Source organism: Pteropus medius, unplaced genomic scaffold, assembly GCF_902729225.1.
Source record: "Pteropus medius unplaced genomic scaffold, Ma_sr-lr_union100, whole genome shotgun sequence".
Lineage (NCBI taxonomy): Eukaryota > Metazoa > Chordata > Mammalia > Chiroptera > Pteropodidae > Pteropus > Pteropus medius.
In genome coordinates, this window is record NW_024352783.1 from 8,718,256 (window position 1) to 8,736,916 (window position 18,661).

General features: G+C 47.1%; 1 protein-coding gene and 1 long non-coding RNA gene across 6 annotated transcripts in view; one reads left to right on the top strand and one right to left on the bottom strand.

Moving 5' to 3' along the window:
- Positions 1–54: 54 nt before the first annotated feature.
- On the bottom strand, positions 55–17,022 carry LOC120589844 (uncharacterized). Of its 2 annotated transcripts, none has more exons than XR_005649570.1 (2): positions 16,890–17,022; positions 55–1,832 (listed from the first exon to the last, which is right to left on the bottom strand). It is a non-coding gene; the product is annotated as an uncharacterized LOC120589844 (long non-coding RNA). The 2 variants fall into 2 exon arrangements; XR_005649571.1 differs by lacking the exon at positions 16,890–17,022 and adding an exon at positions 4,412–11,083.
- A 121-nt stretch (positions 17,023–17,143) lies between these two features.
- Positions 17,144–18,661, top strand: part of B9D1 (B9 domain containing 1) — a 44,219-nt gene continuing 42,701 nt past the window's right edge. Inside the window, exon 1 of one of the 4 annotated variants that reach the window (XM_039847518.1) lies at positions 17,144–17,425. In XM_039847518.1, coding sequence (XP_039703452.1) covers positions 17,228–17,425 — 198 coding nt within the window. In that variant the 5' untranslated portion in view covers positions 17,144–17,227. The remainder of the gene's footprint in view (positions 17,426–18,661) is intronic. The other 3 variants (XM_039847515.1, XM_039847517.1, XM_039847516.1) reach the window with 3 other exon arrangements.

An 18,661-nucleotide genomic window follows, 5' to 3' on the forward strand; every position in this document is an offset into this window, starting at 1 on the left:
TGAAAACCAGTCACATTTGCTTCAGCCTCAAAGAGCATGTGTATATAAAATTCAGTTAGTGCTGGCAAAGAATTGCACTTTTTTTTTTTCTAACTGGGAAATGGGTTAAAGGGAGCTAAGCAGAAAGAGAACTGTGTCTAGGCATTTGGAGGCGGAGGTTTCTTGGCACCTGAGCAGAATGACTACACCCTTCATGTATTGCTTGTTTCATCAGCATGTTAAATCTCTACCCCTGGGTGTGCATATTTTGTATTAAGATGTCACACAGCCAGGAAAGGGTCACACAGCCAAGCACCTCTGACTGAGCCTGATTGTGCATGCGGAGCCAAAGAGAAAGTTTTTCGGCCCTTGTAACCAGATCCTTATTGTTAGCGACACTGGGGCCTTTAATGTCGACTGGTTTCCCTAAGTCTGATGAATTTGGGGATGGGGCGGGGTGGGGGGGTGGAGCTTATCTAAGTATTAGCAGATGGCTCCTGTCTGTTCAACCTGGCTGACCTGACATCCGAAAGTTGGCTTCCTGTCTCACAAAAACGGCTTCACCAAGTGGGAAGGGAAGGAATGATAAAGAAACAGGTAGACTAAAAGTATGGAGGTCTAGAAGTAAAGGAATGCAGGCTCTGTGGGTTCTACCTTTGCCCTGAATAATGACTGGTTGATGGAACTCAACAGAGTCAGAGTGCCAGCAGATTGAGAGTTTATTCCTTACGTTGCAAACTAGTAGCCAAAGAGTGGATCCAGACCAGAAATGAATTTTGATAAGACTACACACTTTTTAAAAATTTTGTTTTGTTTACATTCCCCACTGTTGTGGTTTTGTTTTTTAGTTTTTACTAAGGCATACATATAGAATGTTCCACTAATCTTCACAAACTTAATACACTAGTGTATTGAATTCAGATGAAAAGAAAAATAAAAACATTACCAGCCCTTCAGAAGACCCTTCTCTTTTCTAGTGATGAGTCTTTTTGTTAACTCTTTTCCATTTACTGAAGTTGAGAGGTTTGTTGAGATCCATACATTATGATACTGTATTTTTACAAACTCGATGTAAGGGAAAATATATTTGGTAGTATTAGGTCAGTGTTAGGACAAATAGATATCAGTATTTGGACATGAAAATCATATGGGCCCCCTGAATTAAAGTTGAGATTTTGTTCCTGATTTTCCTGATAGTATAGCAAAAAAACATTATCTGTTACATGATTTGCATTGGACATGAATAAAGAAACCATACTCAGGGGAAATGAGCACTTTCTATTACTGTAGTCTGAAAATATTTCTTTGATGGCCTTTCTTTAGGTGATACAGTAGACAATCTTCCCTAACCTGAAATACATGCACTATAAGGCCTGTGGTGTCTCTCAGTATAAGTAGAGGGCATACAAAAGCAGGACACATAAGCACATCTTTTCAGGGGACCAAGTGGACAGCTGTGTGGTAGTCCTGTCTGATCCAAGAGTAAAACAAAATACCAGAAGAAACTCAAACTGTGTCCTTCAAATTCTCTAAAGTATTTCAGCTAGGCTGTATATACAGGTTACAGACTTCAACATTCTTTGGCAAAAACTCGCTGATTCTCCTTTATTTTTCAGTTCACCATGAGCTGCTTTGCTCTGCCCCACTAGGCTCTGACTCTGTCCTGGAAAAGTTATCGAATATCTAACTATATTCAAATCCAATGGATATTCTTCAGTCCTTGCCTTACTGAGTTCTGCTGCATGTGACACAACTGACCACTTCTTTAAGAAAAAAGTTGTTTCATACAGTTCAAAAGGTTTAAAGGAAAAATCTTGGTTTCATTCCCAGGTGGTCGCTGTAATAATTTCTTACTGGAAGAAAAAAGCAATACAAATTCAACACAAGCAAATACAAATACACATCTACCTCCCCTTTAATGTATAAAGGTAGCATATTACATATTTTTCCTGAAGATCATTAAGTATCAATAATCAGAAAGTAGTTCCTCATTTTTTGATAGCTGTTTTGAGATATAATACACATACTTTAAAACTTTTATAGTGTTTAATTCAGTGTTTTTTAGTATGTTGACAGAGTTGCGCAACCATCACCACTACCTAATTTTAGAACATTTTCATAACTCTAAAAAGAAAAACCCATTTGTAGTCACTCCTTATTTCCCCTTACCCAGCCTCTTGCAACTACTGATGTATTTTTGGTCTCTCTGGATTTACCTATTTTGGATATTCCATATAAATGGAATCTTACGATTTGTGACCTTTTGTGTCTGAGTTCTTTCACTTAGCATAATGTTTACATGGTTCATCTTTGTAGCATATACCAGAGCTTCATTCTTTTTTAAAACCAAATATATTACATTGTTTAGATATACCACATTTTGTTTATCCATTTGTCAGTTAATGGACATTTGGGTTGTTTCCACCTTTTGGCTATTATGAATAATGATGCTGTGAACATTCATTTACAAGTTTTTGTGTGGACATATCTTTATTTCTTTTGGGTATACACATAAGAATAGGATTGCTGGGTGATATAGTAAACTTTATGTTTAATTTTTTGAGGAACTGCCAAAATTTTCCTCAATGGTTGCACCATTCATTTTACAACCTGACCAGCAATATTTGAGTGTTCCAATTTGTCCACATTCTCAACAATTTTTATTTTCCTTTTTTAAAAAAAAATTATAGCTATATTAGTCTGTGTGAAGTGGTATGTCACTGTCATTCTATTTTACAGCTGCATAGTATCCCTTTATGAGTGTAATCTAACCAGCACTGTATAGGTGGACATTTCGATTAGTTCAAAATTTTTGCTGTTGCAAACAATGCTGCAATAAATTATCTTGAACACATCACTTTGCACACTGCCAATATAACTGCAGGGTAAATACCAAGAAATGGGACTGCCAAGATAAAGAATATTGAATTTGTAATTTTAATAATGTCAAATTTTTGTCTTTAGAGAGTGTACCAATTTAGATTCTCACCAGCTCTGTGGGAGAATGATTCACACAGTGCTTTTCTTAAAAGTTTGGAATTATTAGCCTTTGTTAAAACTGGGGAGATATCTCATAAAAATCCTGACTTCTGGTTTCTTTCAGAAAATTGGAAGGTCTATCAACATCAAACCATCATTCCCACATAGCAATAATGGGCTGTAACTGAGCAGTAGCTCCACCACTGAAAGGGCCTGAACTCTGCAGTTCACCACAGTCCCTACCCCTCCCTAATGACCTCCCCAGCACAGTCCAAGCGTCAGATGCCATTTATCATTGTATTTGCACCACTATTTTATAACATTAAAAGCAGGGAAACAAAAGAGGCTGAGAAGACATGGGGAGTGGGGAGAGAGAGAGAACGAGATTAAGCAGATATTTTTGTGGGAATGAAGAGTATTATCTTCAACTCTCTAGGCTCATGTCTTCTGCCTGACACCGTGGGCTCTCTGGAACCTCTAAAGAGTTTTGAATCAGAAAAAAAGCTTTCAGAATTGCCTGAAAAATATTTTCGGCAAACAGTGTGGAAGGTATCCTTGAAGAAGGGAGACTGGAGGCAAGGAGGAGATTATTGTGACAGCCCTGATAGGGGGTCTGAACTAGGCAGTGGCAGCAGGAATACAAAGCATCAACCCCTGAAAGGTATGTGGAGAGAGGTGAGTGCAGGAAATGTGGATAGTGTCAGAGATTCTGGGTAGACAGTGGAGATGTCACCAAGATGGAGATCCCGGAAAAAAACGAGGTTCGGTGGTGGGTGATGAGCTCAGTGATAGATGCTTCAAGGCTTGTTTAGTCATGTCCTGTTACATCTCTGATCCAAGTCCTGGAGGCCTTAATGAGCGTATTAACCCTCATTATTTTAGGAGCATCAGGGCGCTCCCACTATCAGACCCCTTCAAACAACCTCAGGGGACTCCCATTATGGTAGTGGGGCCCACCTCTTTATCAGTAATCCCAGCAAAGGTGACCTCTCAGTAGACAGGCTCAGCCAGTAGAGGAACTATGCTGATCAGCCAGACCTTAGTCACCTGTCTATCTTGAAGGGGAGGGGACTCCAGCCCCAGCCGAACTCCACAGACTGAATGGCTGAAGGCCATTTTCCCACTGGAAACCTGGGCTTTAAGGAAGGTGGAATGGATGCTGGGCCGATAGAAATAGCAGATACGCCCTACCCATCTGTACCCCTGTGCTGCCAGAAAAGGTGTAAAGTTTGAGGACCTTCATCTGGGGAAACTGCTATACGGGTGTTAATTGCTTCCCCTCCAATCCTGAAGCTACTTAGTTTTAAGACACAGTTTAGAATCAAACACCTGGGTTTGAATCCTGCTCCACCACATTGCAGCCAAGGCATCCTTCATTGTCTTGTGCTGTATGCCAGGGTCATAACCATGAACATGCAGTTCCAGCCCACTCTCACAAGGGAGATAAACTTACCTAGACAGCTACTATCCCCTGTGATAGGTGCCTAGGTGGGAGGTGTGCAGGCACTGGGGAGCTAGGAGAGGCCCCTTGCCCAGTCAGGGGTGGACATCTAAGTTGGGACCTGAAAGACAAGCATGTGCCAGCCAGACAAAGGAGCCAGGAAAATGGAGGAGGGAAGGGGGTTGGAGAGGTAGGCACAGGCCTGATCATGCAGGATCCTGGGACTCGACAGCCCAGACCTCAATGTCCTCATCTTCAAAATGGGGATATTCAGACCTCCCTGGTTAGGTTGTACTATGGATTTGAGAAATGATAGCCAGGAAAGCACCTAGGACAGGGCCTGGCCCTCCAGAGGTGCTAAACTAACCATCATTACTCATGTGGACTCCCCCCCAGACCTGGAGGCATTTCAGTAGCATCTTAGGTGTTTAAACATTTCCACCTTCACCTTCTCTTTCAAGAGGGAGTCACTGTCATGGTATATAGCTGAGAAAATGGGTTCATCGGGGAGGGAGAGAATAAGTGATCCAAAGCCACAAAGCATGGGCATGGGGGTGGGCTGCCTCTGCCTCCAGCACTCCCTGTACCCAGTTCTCATTCTTTATACACAGACACACCTCTCTGACTAACTCCAGCAGCTGTGAGTAATCTGGTTCAGTCACCCAGTGAGTGGGGCATCTGGCAGGGGATGGGGAAAGCCCATGTGGCCAGACCACAGATCACACCCACGTCTGCAGAGGCCAAAGGAAGCTGCTCCTGGTGCCCCACTCTTTCAAGGGCAAACAACTGTAAGTCTGCGGCGGGTGGCGGGGGCTTCCCTTTTTTCTGCTATCCTCGGCAAGCCCTCCTGGTCTAGCTCCTGGTGTCACCTATCGGATTGGGTAGCCCCTGCCCTCAACCTGGAAAGATCAGTTAAGACTTCATCAGGCTACAAGTAACAGAAACTTAAAACTATGGTTTAAACACATGAAGATTTATTTTTCTTTCCTCATAAGAAACCCAAAGGACTTTGTTGACCTTGGTTTAGCTGCTCAATAATGCTTATCAAGGACTAAGGCTCTTATCTTTCTGCTTTGCCATTATTCTAATACCATTTGGCTTCTCAACTTATGGCTGCAAGATGGCTACTGCACTCCAGCCATCTCATTCATGCTCCAGACAGGTTAAAAGAAAGAGAAGGACATGGTGTTACATCTGTTCCCTACCTCCTGGTAGCCCCCAGAAGACATGCACCTACATCTCCTTAGGACTATATCACATGGCCACCTTAAGATGCAAAAGAGGCCCAGAAATCAAATAGGCACATTGCCCCCCAAATCAGGGTTCATTAAGGAGGAAGAAGTGGAGATCAGATATTGAGTAGCTAACTCACAGGTAAAAGGCAAAGCCAGATCTACTGGTCAAGAGGGCAAGTGGGAGGTGCTCTAGTGCCCAAGACCAAGATAGGCCTCTTCTAGGGGGCCCTGAAAGTTGGCATCCAGCAGAGGTGGGGGACCTAGGTTCTCCAGCTCAGGGTCTATCTTCTCATCAGTGCAACCACCCTCCTCATCTCTCCCAGCCCTGGGGGCTCCTATGCTCTTTCCAAAAGGTGGCAGGTGCCTAAGCCTCACTTGGCCCAGAGCCTGTGCCTCCCAGGTGACAAGTGGTATGGCCAGGTGTGGGTGTGAAGCAGGTACTGGCTGGCAGCTTCAGCCTGCGCCTCCATTCTCCACCCAGCACTGCCAAGCCCAACAGACCACACTGGCACAGTCACACCATAGTGCTCAAACGCACACAGTCAACTTAGGTTCACAAAAACAAAGACATGCCTATATCTACACAGAGGTGCATGAGATACAGGAGCACCTCTATGCACAGTCACGTACACAGGAATGTAGGGACACACACAGATAATACACACATATGATACACATGCATGCTTGTGTAAATGTGTGTGAAACTATCTTCTCAATGTGTTTACTCAACTACTGTACAAGTCCCCGTGTACACACCTATGCAAACTTCTGCATGCTTGTGTAAATGTGTGTGAAACTATCAGTTTCACAACCAGCACAACCACGGCAACCTCGGACTTGGGTGAGGGAGGTCAGTCACATTCTGTGACAGTGCCTGGATTGCCACCAGTGGTGCTGCAGTCCTTTGTGGTCCCAGCAGTTGAGTAAACACATTGAGACTGATATTGCCCTCCCCAAAACATTCCCGAGGCCTGCCTGTACTTGTATCTGCTCTCTGTCCTCAGAAAGATCTCAGGTCTGCAAGAAAGACTGACACAAAATAAATGCCATCATGGATGTCAACCACATAGCCACCCGCCTCTCCTGATTTTCCACTTTTTCTGGTCTTCTGCACTTCTCTGGAATGTTGGTACCTCAAGGCTTGGCCAAGGAACCTCTCTTCACTCTGTTCCTTCTCCCTGAGTCTGTGCAGACCACCGTTAACTCTGCTCTGGCCAGGCCCTCTCCTCTGAGATCCAGATTTAACACTGAGTGCTCCTCAGACATCTCCCAGTGAACGCCCCACAGGCCTTCCAATTCCTGTGACTAATACCACGCTCACCAACTTCCCCTATCCCAGAGCCCATCTCAGTAAACAGCACCTCCATCCCAACCAGACACCTGGGACTCACCTTTATCTGATCTATCACTTCAGCCTATTCCTTCAAAGCAAGCCCCAAGTCCAAACCTTTATCTCATCCAAAAGTACTGAGCACCAACTATGTACCAGGCACTGTTCCAGGTGCTGCAGATTTGGCAGTAACAAGACAGATACAAATCTCCATCCTAGAGGAACTGAGATGTTGGTTGCAAAGAGCAACAAGAAAAATCACTCAATTTCTTGGTGTCTTAAAAGGTGATAAGCACCATGCCGAGAACTAAGGAATGGAGGTGGGAAGTGCTGATGACGAGAGTAGTTATCATTTTAAATAGAATGGTCAGGGAAGGACAACAGAGATGGTGACACTGGAACAAGGACTTGACAGAGGAGAGGCAATGAGCCCTGTGGAGAAATTTGAGGAAAGAGCATTCTGGGCAGAGGAAACAGCAAGAATAAAGGCTCTGAGGCAGGAAGTGTGCATGGTGTATTTGAGAAACAGCGAGGAAGCTGCAGCTGAGTGAGTAGGGAAGACACGATAGGAGAAGCACCATTTTTACTGCTAACTGCCTGGTCCCAGCCACCATCATTTCTCATCAGAATTATTGCAGTCGCCTTCTACCATTCTCTTGACTTCTCTTGCTCCCATGACCTATTCTCTGCACAGCAGCCAGAGCGATCTTTCAAAAAACACAGATCACATCGTGTCCCTATGATAGTATCCCCATCTCCAGAAATAAAGTCTATCATCCAGGCCTCCAAGACCTGACTCATGAAGAATAAAAGAGAGATGGAGGAGGTGGCAGTCAGTGAAGGGACCAACTTCTCTGAGGCTGAGTCTAGAGTATGGCAGCAACTCCAGCTCATCTGGTTTTCTGTGAGATTATCGCTTTCACCCATCTGTAACCTGCTCCCTTTCTGGTTTCCTCTCACAGATCTGCTGGAAAGGCCCAGAGAAAATGGCTGAGGGGTGTGTGCAAGTCCAAGGTCCATTGAAATGTGGGCTGAGAGGTCAGGGGAGGGCTGTTACAGATCCTCTGAATACCCCAGGGGGAGGGGAAGGCCATGGGGGAGCTCCCCAAGGACTGGAGGTGGGGGGTGGGGAGGTGGAATAAAGCAGCAAGCCTTCCAGAAACAGTTGTGGAGCTCACCTTCTCTCTCCTAGCACCTGTAAGTAGGGTTGCCAGATAATATACAGGATGCCCGGTTATATTTGAATTTCAGATAAATAATGTTTTAGTTATATATGTCCCAAATATTGCATACATCCTGTATTTCCATTTGCTAAATCTGGCAACCCAACCTAAATAACCATATCTGCCTCCTCACGGGCCTGCCAGCTTTCCCTTGGCCCCACATGGTGGCCAAAGAGACCCTGTTAAAACCTTGTTGTTTCACATCTCTCCTCAATTCAAAACCCTCCAGCCACTCTGAGGCCTTGGTTGATCTGGGCCTGGTGAGCTCTTTACACCCATCTCCTACTCCTACCCCTAGGGGTCTGCTAGTAAAGTAGCTCTCTGAAAAAAATAAAATATAAAAAATCAAAAGCCCTAATTTTAGCATTTGTTGATTTCTGTGGTATAAATATTCCCTCCATGGCTGATCTCGAGCCACCAATGTGACATGACTGAAGGCAGAGTTTTACAGAGTTTTCTCCTGTGAGTCAGTGCAAGCCAGTGCAAGCAGGTTCCTGTCTGCCTCTCTGTTCCTCAAGCATATTCCACCTCAGGGCCTTTGCACTTACTGTGCTTTGTCCAGAAGTGCTCACCCCAGGTCCTTGCATGACTCGCCCCTTCACTTCTTTTGGAACTTTACTCAAAGCTTCCTCAGAGAGACCTTTCTTGTGCAGCCATCTACAGTAACTCTCCCCACCCCACACTCTTCAGCCCTTTTCCCTGCTTTACTTTTTTCTTCATAGCACTTATCATGGTCTCAAATTATTTCAAACATCTGTTTACTTGTCTACTCTATGAGAAAGCTTTGTGGGGGGCAGGGGCTGTGTCTGTCTTGTTTTCAGCTTTATCCTGAGCACATACACAGTACATGCTCAGTAAATATCTATCAAGTGAGTGATAACTCTAGGCTCAGTAAGCTTGGCTCTCATGACCTTGATGTTCATTTTTTACTTCTTGATTGGAGCAATTCAGTACAGCTATGAGAGTCCCACCTGAGGTGTGCATTTCTTCTACTCCCATCCCTCACAAAAGCCACTTCTCCCACAGAAGGCAGCCAAACAAAGATAAGGATTCTAGACCAGCTGCATTCTCACTTTGCTGTGCAACCTTGGTGAGGCTCTGTCCACCTCTGAACCTTATGATTTTTGTCCCCTGTGAGGGAGCTATTTACTTTCACTCCCTGGGCTAATCATGGGGATTGTGTGGCTGAGATGAGAAAGCATTTTGCAATATCTATAGCCACTAAAGTGTAGCACCGACAACCACATCTACCCCACCATTTCCCGAAGGGAAGATTTTATAGCTATTAGAAATATCCTAGAATTGTCAAAAATACTTATAATCAGCTACATATAATGTAAAAACATAACACAGTTTGAGGTTTTTTCTTCCCTTTCAATCCATTTAACAATCTGTCAAAAAGAGTCAATAAATAAATATTGAATTACATTTTGTTGGGTTTAGTCTGTAACAGCATTTTGAAAATATCACAAATTTTCATCAAATGGAAAAGAAAACTGAGGTCATTTTAATGACATAATCTCTACTTAGACTCTTCTCAACCACCGCAGAGACATTTAAGCGGCTTTGTCTCATCTGTGACACTTAAAAAGAGTCATCTTTCTGTTGTCCCTTTTCCCAGTCTTAGTAACTTCAGTCCATTTAAAAATTGTCATTCTCAACAGATTGATGGTTACTGGGGGTGGGGCAGGGGGGAAGGGAGGGAGGATGAAATGTGTAAAAGGGGTTAATGGTATAGTGATGGATGAAAACTAAACCTGAGAACACTGTAGTACATAAAGATATTGAATTATATGTTGAGCATGTGAAACCTGTATAATGTTATAAGCCAAAGTTATCTCTATTTTAAAAAATGTCATTCTAAATTCTACTTTTCAGCATTCTCTCTTACCAAGAAGCCTCTTCCACTTTCTCCCTTTCCTTCACAACCTTTCTGTCTCCTGGGCTGGAATTCCCGAGAGAGGAGGAGTGGTGTTTCAGAGGAAGAGAACCATCTCTCCAGGGCTATGGAAAGTGACCAGCATGTGCCACTCCCTCCCACCAGCTAGGCAGGCCACACCTATGCCACACCTAACCCAAAGATGAGAGATTAAATATCAACAGCCACAAATGGGCTTTCTTTGACTTATATAGTGTTATCTAAAAATTCAACTAACATGACAAAATTAGGAGATCTCAAGAAACATGGAGATTTCCCAGCTGTTTTGTAAGAAGCAGAAGTTCAGGCAACTGTGGACCAATGCCTATAATCAGGGCTGGTATTCTGCTGGTGTACATGAACGGATACCAGTTAATCAGCAGGCATCCATGAAGATTGGTTGGGCATATGTTTTGATCAACTGGGCATCTGATCAGATTGGTTAGTGCTCTTGCCACATGAATTATTCAGTACTTTAACACCCACATCTTCACTAATTGCCTAGGGCTAAGCATGCCTCATTATTCCCTTGATAATTTCCATCCATCAACTGTTGTGTTTTCCTAAAGTAGAGAAACACTTCTGGTAGCTATGTCTTTCAACAGAGGAGGAAAACAAAAGCTAGATGTGGAGATGTGCTTTTTAAGATGAATAGAAGCAAGCAAGAAAAAGTGGAAAGGATCTTCCAGGTATGAAGGAACAGCACGTGCAAAGATAATGTGATGTACTGAATTAACCACTGAATTATGCAGTTAAAAATGGTTGGTCCCTCATAAAAGTGAAGAATTGGTTAACTTGACACTCATTCTAACTGCCTTTTGCCTTGCTGTTTTAGTCTATGAAGTCTAGAAAGAAAAATGTTCAAGTTCCCAGACTCCCTTGCAGCTAGAAGTGGCCACATGACTCAGTTCTAGCTAATGGTTGTATATGAAAGTCCCCAACCAACTGATGTCCCATCCTACAGGAAGTCTTGCTAGGACACACACACCGCCTCCCCCCCCCCCCCCCTCCCCTCCCGCCTTTAAATTCTCCCACCTTCTTCCGCCTGGGATGTGGCACTATACCTAGAACTGAATTAGCCATCTTGTAGTTATGAGGACAAAAGCCACCTGCGAAGTGGAGAAGGGAGATAAAACCTGATGGCATTGCTGAGTCACGCTGTTACTTCTAGACTGCCTTGATGTTTGAGATAAATGACCTTTATGTATTTAAGCCCTAATTGGGTTTTCTGTTAACATGCAGCCTAATTGTCATGCCATGTGCCCAACATGTGAACTGGCATGCTTCACTTATCTGCCTGGCTTTGGCTGAAATTTTGTATCCACTGGATTAAAGATGAATGGTTTTTAAAGACTTACAATGTTTTCCAGAATTTAGCTAGCAGTTCAACTTGCCTGTCTGCAAACAAGGAATCCAATCACATCATCGTCTTCACTGTTGCTACTATTTATTGAGCCCTGCTAGGTAAGGGTCTTGCAATCCTCATTTTCCAGGAAGCTGAGACTCAAAGAAGTTAAGCCATTCCACAGCTAGCTAGTGAGGGAGGGGCAGCCTGGGTTGGAATCCAGGGCTGTCTGACTCACTTTTCTACAGCTCCCCCTGCTGGTTAACTCCTGAAAGAAGCTGCTCTAGGCCTACCTTGAACTTCAGTAGAGAGAGTATGCCCTTCCCTTGAGGCCAGTTTGGAGAGGCCAGGGATTCCCCTAGTCCTTCAAATGACTTAATAGGAGAAAGAGATGATCCAGGCAATGCTTTCCTTTTCCTAATATAGAGACTGAAACCAGAGTTAAGACAATGACTTGCTCAGGGGCACAATGCAAATTGGAAGACAATATAGAGATGGAAACTGAGGGTCCTGCCCCCTGTCTTGGGCTCTGCCCCAGACCCGGACCTGGTTATTCTGTTGTAATGCTGGAGGCTGGGGTCTGGGAGTCTTCTTCTTTCCCTCCCCAACTCCAGACCCTCCCTCTGGCTGGAAACTCAGGATCCACAAGCCCCACCCCCACCACCCAGTGTCCCCCAAAGACTTCCATTCACTCGTTCACTAACTCATGCAGTCATTCGACAAGTATTTAGTGAGTGGCTCCTATGTGCTTGCCCTCCATGGGTGCTCAGGGAGTTCTGAGTGTGGTCTGGAAGACCGAGTTGGACCATAGCCTCTTTTGGGATGAGGGGCCCAGAGAAAGCCACTAGACCAATGTGAGGGGGCTGGAAAAAGGCAGTTCAGAGGAGGAGACATTTATCTGGATCTTGAAGTTCAAAGCAGCTTTCAGGCAGAGAAGGTGGAAGGGATATTCCAGGTGTGAAGAAATAGCACATGCAAAGACAACATGATATACTGAATGCCACTGAACTGTACACATAAAAATGGTTAGTTTTAGGTTATGTGAATTCCATCCCAATAAAAAATACATACATACAATTTTTAAGATTGTGTGTGTACAGGCATCTAGTACTGCAAGAGTAAGGGGCAGGGAGAGGTGGGACAGCAGTAGGAAGGGCCAGAAGGACCTGACAGGACACGAAGGGCCTTGGGTTTACATCAGAGGTCCCCAACCTTTTTGGCACCAGGGACCAGTGCTTCTATGAGAATCTAATCCTTGATGATCTGAGGTGGAGCTGAGCGGGTGATGCTAGTGCTAGGGAGCAGCTGCAAATATAGATGAAGTTTCACTTGCTTGACTGCTGCTCACCTCCTGCTGGGTGGCCTGGTTCCTAACAGGCCATGGACCGGTACCAGTCCACAGCCCGGGTCTGGGGACCCCTGCTTTACATCACTTGTGAAATTCAGCTGTGAGCATGGCCTATACCCCATTCCACAGGGAACCAACAGTCCCCTCCACTGGAAAGCTGGGAGGCTGAGCCAGGAAGAAAGACCCGTAAGGCTATGAGAGGAACAATCTGAGGACTTGGCATCACAACAACCCTAATTTGAATCTTGACTCTGGTTCCAACTCATTGTGATCTCGGGAAGTCACTTCACTTCTCTAAGCTTTGACTTCCCCATCTGTAAAAGGGGCTGTGGAGTCACTGTGAGAAGCCCCATTAACATGTGTGCTACAGAGCTTTGTGGGAAGGAAAGAGAGGGGAGGATTATTATTGTTGCTATTGATCTTAGTCAGCAGTTCTCTCTGGCACTCACCTGAGACAGGAGGCAAGGCAGTGCTAGGAGGTCCCCGTCCCATAATCAAGAGGGGTCAAGGTCTGTAAGCAGGATGCCTGCATTATGCTGCAGTCCCTGCCTGGCACCTTCATCTTCCCAAAGTCAGTTCCCCTTTGCTCCATGATGTGGGCCTCATGGCGGCAGTAGAGAGGGGACATTGGGGTGGTTAAATTTCCTGGGCTGACAGGGAGGCCACCAGTCCCAGTGGGGATGAGACCCAGGGCCCCCTCTACAAATGCTGCTACTCCTTCTGCTCCTGCTATTTGGTAAGGAGCTGCAAGAAGGGAGCCTGGGGAATAGAATGGAAGGGATCAATCCCTTGAGGGCTCAGAGTCCAGTTCTCCTGGGTGCAGGACAGAGATAACAGGTAGCAGGGGTGTCTGGCCTGTAGGGAAGAACTCCATGTGGATGGGGCCTGACCTTCTAATTAAGAAGGATTAGGGGAGGAGGACAACTAAAGGAGGCCCAGGTACCTTAGTAATAAGAGAGATCTTTGTCTTGAGAGAAAAGCAAGCAGAGCTGTATCCCCACCTATAATGAGCTGCTGGGTAGGAAGGGGATGAAATCTTCCCAGGGGGAGTTTATGGGGGAATGAGGAGAGGAAATCAAGAAAGACTTCACAAAGGTGGGCTCTGAAGGTTGAATAGGAGTTCTCTAGGTGGAGGAGGTAGGGGAAGATATGCTAGGTAGAGGGAACAGCATGTGCAAACCTGGAAGTGTAAAAAAAAGCATGAGTATTTCAAGAACTACCTTTAATAAGAATAGCTAAAATTGTATTGAGCTTCAGTCTGTTCTAAGTATTTGACATATATTGTCACATCTAATCCTCACAACAACTCTCCAGGTATGACGAGGAAACTGAGACTCTGGGAGGTTAAGCAGCTTGCTCCAAGTCACACGGGATTCCATAGCAGGCAGTGTGAGTTCAAGTTGGAGGGGCAAGAGATGGGAGCTGGAGCTGCAGAGGTTAGCAGATACTAGGATGGAAAGACGGGGGGACAGATAGGAAAGAGATGAATGGACCCAGAACTGAGCTGTGAGGCCTCATCTCCCGAGATGCAGGGCTCAGACTAGCTGAGGCCTACAGCAGAAAAGGTCCAGACACATGGCCTTGGCAGGCAAGCACCTTCCTGGATACCCAGTATCGCTGTGAGGGGGCCCTCATCTCCTGAGAGTGGGTGCTCACAAGCACCAACTGCTTTGGAAGGTGGTTGCAGGGTCAGAGATGGTGGCTCTGGGAGGCCCCCAGCCTCTTTACGTCCATTCTCCACAGCTGGCCTCAGTCCCACTACAGTGTGACCCTAGGCTCAGAAGACTGGCACTAGACGCTTGTAAGAGTGAGTCTGGCATGGAGTTACTGCTCCTGTCCCCAGGAGGACCCAAGGACTCTGAGTCCAGTGGCCTGGCTCTAGCCCAGCTGGCAAGGTTACCATCTCTCAGCAGTGCTATACAGCCTGTCTCTCTGGCTACCTGGCCTCAACCTTTACTCCAGTGGCAGCTCTGCTGGGCCCAAGGGTTTGAGCCTGATTTCGGTAAAGATGGGAGCAGACACCTGGGTTAGATGAGGCAAACAGCCAGGGTGGAGCTGGGACTCTGCAGAGGTAGTAATTCTGAGTCTCTGAGCCCTAGAGAACAACCTAGCTCTGACCAGCTGCTGATCAGACCTTGGACACGGGCTAGCAGGTGAAAGAGGGGCGCTGACAAACTGGGTCAGCTTCCAGCACCAGATGGCTGGCACTGGGCACTCTACCACCCCCTCCCCAAGGTGCAGTGTGTCTGAGATCTCAGTGGGCTTGAAACTTTCCTGAGGGAACTGTGAGAATCCAAAAGAGGATTGTTTAAGAGAGGGGTGGGGGAGAGGAGTGTCAGGGAAGACTAAAAGCCCAGGAGGGTGTTGGGGGGGCAGGTAGGGAGACTGGGTAGGTAGAGTTTTGCAGTATGCTAACAACCAGTAGGGCAGGACTGGAGCAAACTTGCTGGATCTCAATCAGGGCTGAGGGTCTGCTCCCACACCGCTCAGTTCCTTATGTCACCCCAAGAGCTGCACAATGTCCCCCTGAGACTGCTCCATATCAGTACCTGCCAAGATGCCTTTCACCTCCAACCTGACCTCACCTGAAGGTCAGTCTACCCAAAGGCTTCCAGTGCTCCAGGCCCCTTGCTGGCCCACTCGAACTGGTGGTGAGGATTCCTGCACTGAGTAGGTCTGGAGGCGCCCCCTTCCCTACAGTCCCTCTTAATCCCACTAGACTTGGTAGAGGTAAGCCCGGTCACTCTCTCAACCTGGGGCCTCTCATTCCACAACAACCAGGGAACTGGCTTATCTGTACCCTTGATGGCCACCCCAGAGCTCCCCACCCGCTTGGGCAGTCTCCTCTTTTAGGTCCTATTCAAATGTGGGGCAATTTTTGACAGTCAGATTGCAAACTACTGTGAGCCACTTGGCTATTTGATAATCACAAGCATTTTGTTGAAAACTGACTTTTGTATAATACTGAGCCTCAAAAGCCACAAGGGGAAAAAGTTGGGCAAGAGTGGCAGAAAGCATTTTAACTGGAAAGAGGTAGTGGGAGGGGTGGGAGAAGGGAGTATGACCAAGTTCCTGGGAAGGTAGAAGGCTCCTGTCTGAGTTCCTTGAGCTGCACTTGGGCCCCCACTCATCAGGCCTCCCAAGCCTCAGCCTCTCTTGTCAGAGGTATGAACCCTGGCTGCCCAGGCCCCCCTAATCGGGTCTGTGTTCACCTAGAGGGGAGGGGTCAATGCGTCTGGGCTGGCGGTAACCCCTCCTTTCCTCTCCTGCACAGGAGTCTGATGGGACGCCCTCTAGTTGCCTTCCAAAGTAGTAGCTGCCTGCTGCAGAGAGTGATAACCTGGAGTCCCAGCTTGGGGTTCTGCCTCCCTAAGACTACAGGCCTGTGTATCCTTTCATTTCCTGGATCCAGGATAAGGTCCCTAACACCACCTCATCACCTTCTACACCTCAGCCAAGAGGCACCCTCGGGCCTGGCTCAGAACCGGAAAGAGGAGGCTAAAGAGGTCTTTAGCCTGTGGAGTTCTTGGGTTTGAATCATGACTCATCTTATCTGCTGTAACTGTGTCCCAGTCACCTTCCCTCTCTGAATCTGCTTCCTTCTTTGTGTAATGGAGATGAATTCAATTATTCATTCATCCAACAAGCTGTTACTACTAAAGATGTGCCAGGGGGCCACAACATGGGGGTGGCCCTGACTGGGGGTGGAAAGGAGGCGAGCATTAGTCTAAGTTGTGACAATAAAAAATAACGTGCGAATACAAACCATGAGAGCTAAGAGGAACCAGACCAATGCGTTAACAGAAGCTGTGACCTACTTGGGGCGGCCAGGGAGTAACTGTCACTTTACCAGCGTCCTGACAGAACCTTGGGCTCTGGCTCACTATTCCCTTGATGGCTGGGTGACTGGGAGGCCAGGTACCGCTCATCTGTGGGCCTCAGTTTCCCCGCTTCACACTGAGGATTCTTGCGGTTCCTCCCAAGTTAGTTGAATAAACTTTTTCGAGACGACAGTCTCGAATGCCTCAAAGGAGCACTCCCTTGTCCCGACGACGGAGCTGCTTCAGAACTCAGGCAGCAGAGACCCTCACCTGAGCCCCCAGCCTCCGCGCTTTCATCTTGTGTTCGCGGTCCTCCCTCCAGGGGGTCCCCGTCGCGTCCTCGAGGTAACACCATAGCGACATCTCGTGGCCGAGGGCCAACTGTACCACTTGGCTTACGAAGGGCCTGGTTCGGGAGTGTGCCTCAGCGCTTGCGGCGGGGCAGGTCTGAGTTCTAAAGGACACAAACTCCCGCTGACGTAACCGGATCAGGCGTTGGGCTGGGTTGCAAACCCCACTTCCACACTCCCGCTCGGGGCCTCGCATGGATTCTCCCAGCATTCTCCGAGAGGGCAGGGGACGCTGGCTGCGCCTGCGCACCGTCGCCTATGTACACCCGACTTCGCGAAGATCCAGCTTCCAAGAAACATGTCCCGCGCGCCATGCCGTCTGTTTCCAGGGCAACCCTGGCGCCTCTTAGCAATCGCGCGCGCAACCTGGGTAGTTTTCTTGTGCCCCCTGCCATGGCGGCCGCGGGCCCCAGCGTCTTCCTACTCATGGTCAACGGGCAGGTGGAGAGCGCCCAGGTGAGCGGCCGTAGACCCCGCTGGGCTTGCACCCCAGGCTTCCCCGGGGACCCGCTGCGTAGCCCCGAAGAGGCATGTCATTCCTCAGTGAAGGCGGGGGAGGGCTTGGCGCGAAGTTGCTGGGAATCCTCAACCCCAATGTGCGGACGTGGAAATAGACCTCGAGAGATTGAGCTAGTACCGAGGTCACGCTTGGCCAACCCTGTGGCCCCGGACTCGGATCGTGCGCACTTTGTTGAATCACAGGGAGCCTCACCGGTGTTTAACCCAAGGAGTGGAAGTGGGGCGGGCACCCTGGGCCTCATCCTCTCAGTGATGGACCCCGAGGCGTCTGCGCAGTAAGTGCTTCGCACTCTGAACTCTCAGATCCTTGAACTTGGGTTAGAATGGAGATGATTTGGTTAATCTGAGGCAACGATGGTGGTGACCTGGAATGATCCGGGGAAGGTGTGTCTGTCAGACGCAAGGGCTGACGCTGCTCTCCATCCCCCTTACACTTTATAAGAATCATTTTATTTACGTATATGTACATATGTAAACAATATAAATTTTTCTTTAAAGTTTACCAAGTATTCGTTATGTGCCAAACTCGGTGCTCATTCTGTCCTCACAACAACCCTGTGAAGTAGATATTACTCACATCCCCATTTGACAGGTGGGAAAACTTGCCCAAAGGAAATGTAAAAGCTGGAATTTGAACCCAGATCTTTCTGACGCCAAAGCTTTGCTGCACTGCCTTTCCAGGCATTTGGAGATAGTGTTTATTATTATATTATTGTGAGGATTAACTGAGATGGTTTAGGTAAATCTGCCAGGGCCTGATTCTTAGTAGGTGTCTTCTTGCCTTCCTGTTTCATCAGGGATGCTCCCTCGTGTACCCACTCTGTCCACCTCCCCCTTAGCCTAGTGCCGGAGACCATCTTCCCTTCTTCTTTTCTTTCCCATAAGGGGCTCCCAGCTGGCTGCATCACATATACGTACTCTCAGCACCCACCCTGCTTCCACTCTGCCCTACCTCCCTACGCCCCCATTTCCCCCCACTCTAGACCCCTCCTACTCTTCAGGCTTTCAGCTCCAGCCTTGCATATGCTCTGTGTCCTGATAGCACCCTGGGGTTCTCACATCTTTCACTTCAGCACCATTACCTTAGACCTCCTCTGTGCCTACCCCTGTGCCAGGTGCTAGGGACACAGAAAGGTGTCACACCTGTTACTTGCTCACAGTCTAATGGGGTTG